The sequence below is a fragment of the Oncorhynchus keta genome, chromosome 6 (genome assembly GCF_023373465.1).
Source record: "Oncorhynchus keta strain PuntledgeMale-10-30-2019 chromosome 6, Oket_V2, whole genome shotgun sequence".
NCBI lineage: Eukaryota > Metazoa > Chordata > Actinopteri > Salmoniformes > Salmonidae > Oncorhynchus > Oncorhynchus keta.
Genome location: NC_068426.1, coordinates 15,006,360 through 15,019,318, shown reverse-complemented (window position 1 = coordinate 15,019,318; position 12,959 = coordinate 15,006,360). Strand labels below are relative to the sequence as shown.

The 12,959-nt window shown below is 43.3% G+C and overlaps 1 protein-coding gene across 1 annotated transcript; it reads right to left on the bottom strand.

The window, feature by feature from the left end:
* Window positions 1-4,298: 4,298 nt before the first annotated feature.
* On the bottom strand, window positions 4,299-12,506 carry LOC118385637 (palmitoyltransferase ZDHHC23-A-like). Its single transcript, XM_035772859.1, has 5 exons — window positions 12,053-12,506; window positions 7,467-7,615; window positions 6,474-7,151; window positions 5,520-5,687; window positions 4,299-5,211 (listed from the first exon to the last, which is right to left on the bottom strand). Exons 2-5 carry the CDS (start codon window positions 7,583-7,585, stop codon window positions 4,938-4,940), a joined length of 1,239 nt encoding a protein of 412 aa, XP_035628752.1. The 5' UTR covers window positions 7,586-7,615; window positions 12,053-12,506; the 3' UTR covers window positions 4,299-4,937.
* Window positions 12,507-12,959: the final 453 nt, after the last annotated feature.

The window sequence follows — 12,959 nt, the reverse complement described above, 5'->3', positions numbered from 1 at the left end:
ACAACTGGGTTCTGATCTTCCTGATGGGCTGCCTCCAGGTGGTGAAGGTAGAAAACAACATCTCCACTTCGCTGATACTCAACATTGGGGCCCCACAAGGGTGCATGCTCAGCCCCCTCCTGTATTCCCTGTTCACCCATGACTGCGTGGCCATGCACGCCTCCAATTCAATCATCAAGTTGGTAGGCTTAATTAATTATCAACAACAACGAGACAGCCTACAGGGAGGTGGTGAGGGCACTCGGAATGTGGTGTCGGGAAAATAACCTCCCACTCAACTTCAACAAAACAAAGGAGATGATTGTGAACTTCAGGAAACAGCAGAGGGAGCACCCCCATATCCACATCGATGGGCAAAGAGTGGAGAAAGTGGAAAGTTTTAAGTTCGTACATATCACTGACAAACTGAAAAGGTCCACCCACACAGACAGTGCGGTGAAGAAAGTGCAACAGCGACTCTTGAACCTCAGAAAGCTGGAAAAATGTGACTTGTCACCTAAAACACTCACAAACTTTTACAGATGCACAATTGAGAGCATCCTGTCAGAAATCCTGAAATACTTTCCTGTTGGAAATCCATAACCGCAGGGCTCTCCAGAGGGTGGTGGGTCTGCACAACGCATCCCCGGGGGCAAACTACCTGCCTTCCAAGACACCTACAGCACCCGATGTCACTGGAAGGCCAAAAAGATCAAGGACAACAACCAACCGAGCCACTGCCCGTTCACCCAGCTACCATCCGGAAGGTGAGGTCAGTACAAGTGCACCATAGCTGGGACCTAGAGACTGAAAAACAGCTTCTACAGTTGATGTCGGAGGTTTACATACACCTTAGCCAAATACATTTAAACTCAGTTTTTCGCAATTCCTGACATTTAATCCTTGTAGAAATTCCCTGTCTTAGGTCAGTTAGGATCACCACTTTATTTTAAGAATGTGAAATGTCAGAATAATAGTAGAGAGAATGATTTATTTAAACTTTTATTTATTTCATCACATTCCCAGTGGGTCAGAAGTTTACATACACTGAATTAGTATTTGTTAGCATTGCCTATAAATTGTTTAACTTGGTTCAAACGTTTAGGGTAGCCTTCCACAAGCTTCCCACAATAAGTTGGGTGAATTTTGGCCCATTCCTCCTGACAGAGCTGGTGTAACTGAGTCAGGTTTGTAGGCCTCCTTGCTCACACACACTTTTTCAGTTCTGCCCATAAATGTTCTATGGGATTGAGGTCAGGGCTTTGTGTTGGTCCCTCCAATGCCTTGACTTTGTTGTCCGTAAGCCATTTTGCCACAAATTTGGAAGTATGCTTGGGGTCATTGTCCATTTGGAAGACCCATTTGCAACCAAGCTTTAACTTCCTGACTGAGGTCTCGAGATGTTGATTCAATATATCCACATCATCTTCCCCTCATGATTCCATCTATTTTGTGAAGTGCACCAGTCCCCCCTGCAGCAATGCACCCACACAACATGATGCTTCCACCCCCATGCTTCACGGTTGGGATGGTGTTCTTCAGCTTGCAAGCATCTCCATTTTTACTCCAAACATAACAATGGTCATTATGGCCAAACAGTTCTATTTTTGTTTCATCAGACCAGAGAACATTTCTCCAAAAAGTATGATATTTGTCCCCATGTGCAGTTGCAAGCCGTAGTCTGGCTTTTTTAATGGCGGTTTAGGAGCAGTGGCTTCTTCCTTGCAGAGTGACCTTTCAGGTTATGTCGATATAGGACTCGTTTTACTGTTGATATAGATACTTTTTTTAAAAAAAAGCTAATTTGCTGTTGTTCTGGGATTGATTTGCACTTCAGGAGACAGAGCGCGTCTCCTTCCTGAGCGGTATGACAGCTGCGTGGTCCATTGTGTTTATACTTGCGTACTATTGTTTGTACAGATGAATGTGGTGCGTTTGGAAATTCATCCCAAGGATGAACCAGACTTGTGGAGGTCTGCCATTTTTTTCTGTGGTCTTGGCTGATTTCTTTTCATTTTCCCATGATGTCAAGCAAAGAGGCACTTAGTTTGAAGGTAGGCCTTGAAATACATCCACAGGTACACCTCCAATTGACTCGAATGATGCCAATTAGCCTATCAGAAGCTTCTAAAGCCATGACATAATTTTCTGGAATTTTCCAATCTGTTTAAAGGCACAGTCAACTTGGTGTATGTAAACTTCTGACCCACTGGAATTGTGATACAGTGAATTATAAGTGAAATAATCTGTCTGTAAACAATTGTTGGAAAAATTACTTGTGTCATGCAAGAAGTAGATGTCCTCACCGACTTGCCAAAACTATAGTTTGTTAACAAGAAATTTGTGGAGTGATTGTAAACGAGTTTTAATGACGCCAACCTAAGTGTATGTAAACTTCCGACTTCAACTGTATATACTATATTCTATACTATCTATTACATCTTAGTGTCACGCCCTGACCTTAGAGAGCCATTTTATTTCTCTATTTAGTGAGGTCAGGGTGTGATGTGGGGTGGGTATTCTATGTCTTGTATTTCTTTGTGTTTGGCCAAGTGTGGTTCCCAATCAGAAGCAGCTGTCTATCGTTGTCTCTGATTGGGAATCATATTTAGGTAGCCTTTTTCCCACCTATGTTGTGGGATCTTCTTTTTGGACAGCTCTGTCTGTGTTTTGTTGCTGGTTCTCATTTAAATAAATATGATGACCACAAATTACGCTGCTCCTTGGTCTCCTTCAAACAGCTCACGTTACACTTAGTCTATGCCGCTCTGACATTGCTCATCCATATGTTTATATTCATATATTCTTATTCCATTCCTTTACTGAGATTTGTGTGTTTTAGGTGTTTGTTGTGGAATTGTTAGATATTACTTGTTAGATATTGCTGCACAATCGGAACAAGAAGCACAAGTATTTCGCTACACTCACAATAACATCTGCTAAACATGTGTATGTGACCAATAAAGTTTGATTTGAAGATAACGCAGGAGTGGCTTTGGGAGAAGTCTCTGAATGTTCCTGCCAGAGCCCGGACTTGAACACGATCTAACATCTCTGGAGAGACATGAAAATAGCTGTGCAGTGACGCTCCCCATTCAACCTGACAGAGCTTGAGAGGATCTGCAGAGAAACTCCCCAAATACAGGTGTGCCAAGCTTGTCGTGTCATACGCACGAAGACTTGAGGCTGTAATCAATGCCAAAGATGCTTCAACAAAGTACTGAGTAAAGGGTCTGATTACTTATATAAATGTGATTTTTCCTTTTTTTTAATACATTTTCTAAAATGTCTAAACTGTTTTTGCCTTGTCATTATGGGGTATTGTATGTAGATTGATGAGGGGAAATAAACATTTGAATACATTTTAGAATAAGGCTGTAACGTAACAAAATGAAGGGATCGGCATACTTTCTCAAATAGTATACATTTTTTGTTAAAGTGGAGTATTGAATTTGTCCTATCATTTCAGCTCTGTTCGACAATAGTTTGTTCCTAATTGCTGTACATAATGTTGTTTGTACTATGCAGTGACCCTGTTGATGATCATTTGTGATCTTCCACAGTCTTAGTTGCGTGGTATTCATGATTAATTTACAACAAGTCCTCTTCTATTCATTATAGAACTATCACCAATACTAATTAGCTCAAATGTAGGCATATTCGTACACAGAGAGAACCAGTCAGAATAGATTTGCCAGGACCTATACTTTATACCTTATCAGAACATTAATGTCTAATAACACATTTATCAACACAGTCTCTCTCCAGTGGGAACGTGGGTCTCTTACCAGAACAGAGGAGCAGGAGGACCAGTGGTGCTGAGGACCAGTAGTGGACAAGCAGACACTCTTTAGTACTGACACTCATGATGGGAAATGCAGCAATGTTGGGGGGGATGGAGAACATCTCTGAGCTTTATGAAATGACAGGAAATGACAGATTCAACGCCTGCGAGTGAGAAGGGTCCAACAAGAAACACAGAAGGCACATCAGGAAATACAATCAGTGTGTGTGTGTGTATCAGTCTGTTTGTGTGTGAGCGAGTGAGTAAGAGAGAAAGCATGTGCATATCTTCAACAGTAGCCACGTTTGCAATTCAAGTTGAGGTGGATTTTAAACAGTTAAAATATAGAAAACACTGTGTACACTTACTAACGAACTAGTGACAGTTCTACACAGACTCTCATTATGTAGGTTTGTTGCCGTGATGACACAGATGAGGCCTACTGAGCTTCTAGCCACTTCCTTTGAACACAGCAGCCCTGGTCGACTGTTTTTTTTATGCCCCACTAATACACATTGTCTCCCACTCTTAGCCGTTAGATAAGATATGCTTTATTGGCTTGACAAACAAACAAGATACAAAGGAAGCCGAGTCTTAGTCTTATATAAGTAAAAGGATAGTTGAAATATAAGTAATGTACATTAAAACTTAACAATAATAGCACTTCAACTACAAAGAGCGTGCGTGTGCGTGGGTGAGAGGATGTCACGTCTGGCAGACCTTGTACATCTTTCCTCCCTTTGAAGAAATCTTATGGTCAGGTGCATTCTGTCAATAAGTAGTCTACAGTTTCTTAAACATGTTCTCTAACTCACGTCTTTCTATGAATCTATTGCTATTTAGTCTCCCATAGTTATGAATCTTTACATCATTTTGGAAAAGATAGAGACAGCAAAATCAAACAGATATTTGTTAAAACGTATCCTATTAGTCAGAGAACCCCTTTATATATTTACTAGTATTATTAAGTGTCTCAGATCCATGACAACTTGGATGATCATGGTTATTTTCTCTACCTGGAGTGTTTGGAATGTAGAGGTATATAACAATTCAAAATTAACACCTCTGTGTTGCAATACCTAGAGATCCAGAGCAGCTCACAGTCCCTAAAGCCACACAGTTGAAACCCAGCAATGTTGACCTGCTTAGGCAGTGGCATGGTGTTAAGCCAAGGCTAAACCAAGTCAGTGAGGACGGAGGATGGTCTATTGACAGGCTCTCTCATTGCCAGGAATTCAGCCCAGTTCTGGCAGAAGCCACGCGAGTAGACCCCTGTGTCGACAACGAGGCCACACGGACGATTCTGGCCATTTTTCCTCCGCAGTGCAAGTTGTGCTTCCCGTTCTGTCACATTGTAGCTGATATTGATAAGTTGCAGCACCAGCAGGTTTAGCAGGCCTGCTGTGACAATACTGCTGTACCAGGCACAGGTGAAGCACAGGGCTGAGCTGGAAAAACATCAGCATGAGCAAAGTTACACTTTGAAATCAGCATGACGATTTATCTTTCAGTTCTATTTCAGTTGGTTTTAGCTACCTGATTCTTTAAGTAAATCTTCTTGTACTTATTTAAATAACTCAAAACATTTGGTAACTACCTGGTGCCAAATAGCAGGCAATATAGTGGTGCTTGTCTCAATGAATCCTAAATACACCAAAAGTAATTATTAGATAATTACTATGTAATTACAATTGTCATTTTGTAATACGTTTTCATGTGTGTATATTTTAAGCAAATACCAAATACCGTAGTGTACCTGTACTGACTGTAGACACCAGGGCAGTAGAGTAGGGCGGTAAGCAGGTTCTGTTGGGGACACACGCTGCGCAGCACCAGACTGACCCCATGCAGAGAGGTCAACAGAAAGAGGAGCAGGGTAAGCAGGAAGCTGCGATGATTAGCCTGGCCCACACAGCTGTTAATCCTGCCTCAGCAGTGATGCACAATACAACAGAGACACAGACACACACAGACACACACCCTCAGTTCAAATGACCAACTTCTGCTGTGTTTGCATGTGAGAGTACAATTAGCATGAATGTGAGAGAATGTGACTACGTGTTCTAAATGTGTCTGGTTGTGTTGGTGCGTCTATCTAAATGCCATAGATAACAGATTGTCCTGGTTTGAGGCCGCCTCACCCTGCTGAAGGGTGAACCCCTGTTGGCCCTACACATGTCTGTACAGCCTGGTTTGCTTTGGTGACGTCTTCTTGGCCTGAAAGTACGACACTTAGTGAGATCATGATTTTGTGTTGAAGAGAAGTGTTGAGCGAATATAATTGTGGGGATTCTGAGAGATTAAAATATTGCATCTGTAACGGATGTGAAATGGCTAGCTAGTTAGCGGTGTTTGCGCTAAATAGCGTTTCAATCGGTGATGTCACTTGCTCTGAGACCTTGAAGTAGTAGTTCCCCTTGCTCTGGAAAGGCCGTGGCTTTTGTGGAGCGATGGGTAACGATGCTTCGTGGGTGTCAGTTGTTGATGTGTGCAGAGGGTCCCTGGTTCGCGCCCGGGTATGGGCGAGGGGACGGTCTAAAGTTATACTGTTACACATGTGTATATAGCAGGGAAGTAGAGTCAGACGTGATAACGTTGTGGTTATCTGAGTGTTGCAGAAAGGTATTTCTGTCAGCCTGTTGTTGAACAAATAATGGTGTACTAAATTACTGATCCTCCACATCAGACAAAGGTGTTTAATGAAACTCACCAGATACAGTGGTGGTCCAGGCGCTGGACACAGCCTCCACAGATCCGGCAATGTCCCGCCCGAGGGGGACGCACCACTTTGCACAGAGGACACCTGTCCCCCTTCGCTGTCAGGGACTGTGTCTGCTGTCCCACTGGTCTGGCTGGGGGGGCAGGCAACACCGACTGGTCCACTCCATTCTGAGAGGCAGAGTCTTTGTCAGGCAGTTGGCAATGATTGGTGCTGGTGCTGTGTGTGTCAGCCAGGGAAGGCTGCACGAAGCCTGGCCCCCTCTTGGTGCGCACAAGAGAGATAAGAGTAAGAACCACACCCGTTGTCACGGTCACCAGCTGCAGATGAGTTACGTCCCCACGAGGTAGGATCTCTGTGATGAAGAGGAAGTACATGTAGGCTAGGGAGAAGAGCGCCAGGCTGAGGAAAAAGAGGGTGCGGCCCTTCTTCCGGTGTGTGGCGTAGTAGTACCACAGCACCAGGCCAGGCAGGGCTGTCAGAATGACCAGGCCCAGCAGGAAGTGCAGGGCTGCCAGCCGCAGTAGCATGGGAAGCAGCACTAAAGCTGGGACCATGGAGATCTCCACCCGCCTGTCCCCTGATAACAGTCTCAACCTCAGCCGGTCCATCACTGCACCAAACACAGGCAACGCACAGTCAGGTTTCTGAGGCTCACCCTTCAGCCACCTGGAAAATACATGAGGGCAGGGACAACAGAGAGGAAACACAGAGAGGACAGGGGGTTAGACCAAGTACTTAACTTGGGTAGGAGCTCACCGGAGCTGAATACTGGCACCTCAAATGTTCTACTGCAAGAGCTCCTGTTCCTTTTATAGAATATTAGCTCAAAAGTATTGTAGAGATCATGAACCTAAATATAAACAGTACCAGCACCAAAAATGAATACTGGCAAATATTTCAGTCCAAGTCAAACACTGGTAAGACGTGAACTTGGACTGCTGAGTCTTGCCATGATCCTCCTTCCCATTCCACCCACCTCACCTGCTGCAAGCTTCATCCAGGTCGTCACAGTCACAGAAGCATCCATGTGGGTCCAAATCACATTCAAAACAGCACATGGCATCATCTGGCTCTGGAGGCTTAAACTTCTCCCATTTCATTCTGGCTGTTCACAGATCCACTTGAAGGTCCTGTGCAAAAGAACAGCAACAGTAGAGAGACACAGTCAAACCACATGATAACTATAATTAACTAAAATATAAACACAACATGTAAAGTGTTGTGCCATGTTTTATGAACTGAAATAAAATATCACAGAATTTGTCCATATGCACAAAAAAAGCTTATTTCTCTCAATTGATGTGCACAAATGTGTTTACATCCGTGTCAGTGAACATTTCTCCTTTCCCAAGATAATCCATTCACCTGACAGGTGTTGCATATCAAGAACCTGATTAAATAGCATGATCATTACACAGCTGCACCTTGTGCTGGGGACAATAAAAGGCCACCCTAAAATGTGCAGTTTTGTCACACAACAAAATGCCACAGAGGTCTAAAGGTTTGAGGGAGCGTGCAATTGGCATGCTGACTGCAGAAATGTCCACCAGAGATGTTGCTAGAGAATTTAATGTTAATTCCTCTACCATAAACTGCCTCCAACATAATTTTAGAGAATTTGGCAGTATGTCCAACTGGCCTCACAACCTCAGACCACGTATAACCACACCAGCCCGGGACCTCCACATCCCGCTTCATCATCTGCAGGATCGTCTGAGACCAGCCATCCAACAGCTGATGAAACTGATGAGTATTTCTGTCTGTAATAAAGCCTTTTGTGGGGGGAAAACTCATTCTGATTGGCAGGGCCTGGCTCCCCAGTGGGTGGGCCTATGCCCAGTCATGTGAAATCCATAGATTAGGGTCTATTGAATTTAATTCAATTGACTGATTTCCTTATATGAACTGTAACTCTGTTAAATCATGGAAATTGGTTGCATGTTGCATTTAAATTTTTGTTCAGTATATACACTGCTCAAAAAAATAAATGGAACACTAAAATAACACTGAATGAACGAAATATTCTGAACAAATACTTTTTTCTTTACATAGTTGAATGTGCTGACAACAAAATCACACAAAAATTATCAATGGAAATCAAATTTATCAGCCCATGGAGGTCTGGATTTAGAGTCACACTCTAAATTAAAGTGGAAAACCACACTACAGGCTGAGCCAACTTTGTAATGTCCTTAAAACAAGTCAAAATCAGGCTCAGTAGTGTGTGTGGCCTCCACGTGCCTGTATGACCTCCCTACAACGCCTGGGCATGCTCCTGATGAGGTGGCGGATGGTCTTCTGAGGGATCTCCTCCTAGACCTGGACTAAAGCATCCACCAACTCCTGGACAGTCTGTGGTGCAATGTGGCGTTGGTGGATGGAGCGAGACATGATGTCCCAGATGTGCTCAATTGGATTCAGGTCTGGGGAATGGGCGGGCCAGTCCATAGCATCAATGCCTTTCTCTTGCAGGAACTGCTGACACACTCCAGCCACATGAGGTCTAGCATTGTCTTGCATTAGGAGGAACCCAGGGCCAACCACACCAGCATATGGTCTCACAAGAGGTCTGAGGATCTCATCTCGGTACCTAATGCCAGTCAGGCTACCTCTGGCGAGCACATGGAGGGCTGTGCGGCCCCCCAAAGAAATGCCACCCCACACCATGACTGACCCACCGCCAAACCGGTCATGCTGGAGGATGTTGCAGGCAGCAGCACGTTCTCCACGGCGTCTCCAAACTCTGTTACGTCTGTCACGTGCTCAGTGTGAACCTGCTTTCATCTGTGAAGAGCACAGGGCGCCAGTGGCGAATTCTTGGTGTTCTCTGGCAAATACCAAACGTCCTGCACGGTGTTGGGCTGTAAGCACAACCCCCACCTGTGGACGTCGGGCCCTCATACCACCCTCATGGAGTCTGTTTCTGAACTTTTGAGCAGACACATGCGCATTTGTGGCCTGCTGGAGGTCATTTTGCAGGGCACCACCTTCCGGAGACACCTGAAACCCCACCTCTTTAAGGAATACCTAGGATAGGATAAGTAATCCTTCTCACCCCCCCCCCCTAAAAGGATTTAGATGCACTATTGTAAAGTGGCTGTTCCACTGGATGTCATAAGGTGAATGCACCAATTTGTAAGTCGCTCTGGATAAGAGCGTCTGCTAAATGACTTAAATGTAAATGTAAATGTAGTCACTTTAACCGTTCCTACATGTACATACTACCGCAATCAGCCTGACTAACTGGTGTCTGTATGTAGCCTCGCTACTGTATACAGCCTGTCTTTTTACTGTTGTTTTATTTTACTTACCTATTGTTCACCTAATACCTTTTTTGCACTATTGGTTAGAGCATGTAAGTAAGAAATTCACTGTAATGTCTACCTACACCTGTTGTAAGCAGTGCACGTGACACAAACTTTGATTTGAACATCTTAAACTTACATGGTAATATGACCTCTGCCAAGGCCTGAAGTCAACTGTTGCCTCCCACAGTGCATTCGGAAAGTATTCAGACCCCTTGACCCCATGAATTTTGTTACGTTACAGCCTTATTCTAAAATCGATTAAATTGTTTCTTCTCCTCATCAGTCTACACACAATACCCCATAATGACAAAGCAAAAACAGTTTTTTTTAGAAATGTTAGAAAATGTATTATAAAAAAAACTTCAATGGAAAATTTCCGTACCTCTGTCAGGTTGGATGGGGAGTGTCGCTGCACAGGTATTTTCAGGTCTCTCCAGAGAGATGTTCAATCGGGTTCATGTCCGGGCTCTGGCTTTGTCACCCAAGGACATTCAGAGCCTTGTCCCAAAGCCATGCCTGCATTGTCATGGCTGCGTGCTTAGGGTCGTTGTCCTGTTGGAAGGGGAACCTTCGCCACAGTCTGAGGTCATGATTGGCGGAGTGCTGCAGAGAAGGTTCTCCTATTTTCACAGAGGAACTCTGGAGCTCTGTCAGAGTGACCATCGGGTTCTTGGTCACCTCCCTGACCTTCTCCACCAATTGCTCAGTCTTGGTGGTTCAAAACTTCTTCCATTTAAGAGTGATGGAGGCCACTGTGTTGTTAGGGACCTTCAATGCTGCAGAAATGTTTTGGTACCCTTCCGAAGATCTGTGCCTCAACACAATCCTGTCTCTTCGAGCTCTTACGGACAATTCCATCAACCCCATGGCTTGGTTTTTGCTCTGACATCCACTGTCAACTGTGGGACCTTACATAGACAGGTGTGTACCTTTCCAAATCATGTCCAATTGATTGCATTTACCACAGACTCCAATCAGGTTGTAGAAACATCTCAAGGATGATCAATGGAAACAGGATGCACCTGAGCTCAATTTCGAGTCTCATAGCGAAGGGTCTGAATACTTATGTAAATAAGGTATTTCTGTTTTTTATTTGTAATACATGTGCAAAAATGTCTCTACCTGTTTTCACTTTGTCATTATGGGGTATTGTGTTTAGATTGATAAGGGATACTTTTTTAAAAAGTGAAGGGGTCGGAATACTTCCCGAATGAACTGCATACGTAAAGCTAGCTTGCTGCTCTAGCGGTAAGTACGGTTGGGGCGTCACCTTTCTCAAATCCGGCCATCAAGGAGTGCAGGACTGATTCAAGGACTGACTGGGGCACCAGATGAGGGGTATATATGGGTGTCAATAATCAATCAATTAACTAGCAGGGAGAGAAAGACCTTGGAAATATTATTGGACTCTGAGTACTCTCTTAGATGGTCTAGTTAATGTATATAATTTAAAAATCTCTTTGTCTTGACCCCCAACAGACAGTTCTTTATCACAATGAAGACATCAAGGTTAAGTTGTCTGAAAGATCTCCACTACTTGCGCTCAAATCGATTGCAAGTGCACGCGCACACACACATTTTACTAGTATTACCAACTAGGAATATTATACCATCATCTGCCTCATGAAGTGACATGGGGAGTCAATTAATGGAATCAATTAAAATACCTTTTGATTTTAACAAGTTTTACAATAAAATTAATTTCCTCTAATATGTCGCTTTTAGAAACAAGGCCGTGATTTCCTTAGGGAAGACCTATCTGGGCCAACTAAACCCCAGTCCCCAAACACGTCAGTCGTACAGTGAGATAGAATGTACTTTGTTGGAGTGACTGCCAGTGTTGGCTTTGTCTTCTGGCATTCTACTTCAAATATAGCCCAGCTCTTCGATAGAGGGTGAATTTAAGTTAAAACTGCAGAAGCAGTCTAAATATTGATTTCAATATTGTCTTCTCATTAAATTAACTTAAGATAACTGTAGGCTATAGTCACAGTTTAACGTGAAAGGCTGAACAAACTAATGCAAATGTATTAAACATTTATTAAGTAAATATGTTTCATGTTTCAATCCAATATTCTAAATGAATGGGATATCGCATACCAATAAACAATGTAGTCAATATTTTTGACCACTTCTGCAGTTTAAACTTGTTCCCAGAGAATTACATCTCATAACGCCTATGACTGCTTCAGTAGCCTACATTGTGTAAAATTGCATCTGGTTTACCTCTGATAAAAAAAGTGCACAGCCTACATTTACCTGGACTGAAGATTTCTTCGGTGAAAGCACCTTTTCTTCGAAGGCTTTGGCTAAAGACCCTTTGTTTTAGGAACATCAATAATTGTTTTATTTATCTTGTGTTTTCCTTGAAATATATGTCTGATTTTCCACGTCAAACAAAAGATCCGTTTCAATCTGTTTTAGTCTATGGTCCGTTGACACGTCTACACTAGAAAAACTTCAGTTCGAATTTACGTGGCCGCGAATTCCAGGTGGTACCGGGGTATCTGGCAAGCTTTGATAGGTGTGATATCAGTTTCAGTCAAAAACGTTGTATAGTGTAATATGCTGTAATCCGGCCTTTTTTTGCGGTGAGAGCTCGATTAGGTTTTATTCATCCTCATGGGAAAGCAACATGTCGGTCATTGTAGAGGAGCAGACTTGATGAGAGGAGTTAGCCAGATTGGTTTGGGTGACCGTGTTGAAATTGGCATGCGTCCCAGTGGCAGCGAGAGCGTGTGGCAGCAGATGGAGGTGGTATGCATGCCGCGTATTCTCAGACAGAAAGTGTCACCACTACGTCTGACTACTTTGGAAGGGGCAACACAATTTAAATAGCTCAAATGGTCTATTGCGATACATCATGGGAGGATGAAATACTTTTAAATGTGCTGATGTAAACAGTAGGCTAAAGCTTTGTTGGTCATTAACAAAAAGGTACTTACTTGTCTGACATGATTTCCGACCTCCACTCAGTGCTGTGAATAGCTGAGGCTGATGGTCCTTGCAAAGTCAATGTTCTGCACCTAAGACATTGAATAGTTTATCAGTTATCAACATCTCTATAGAAATACATGATATTAGACTATACTGAAATTGCCTTAAATGCCACAATAAGCACAGATGCATAGACCTCACCCCTGATATTACCATCACCCTGCTCTGT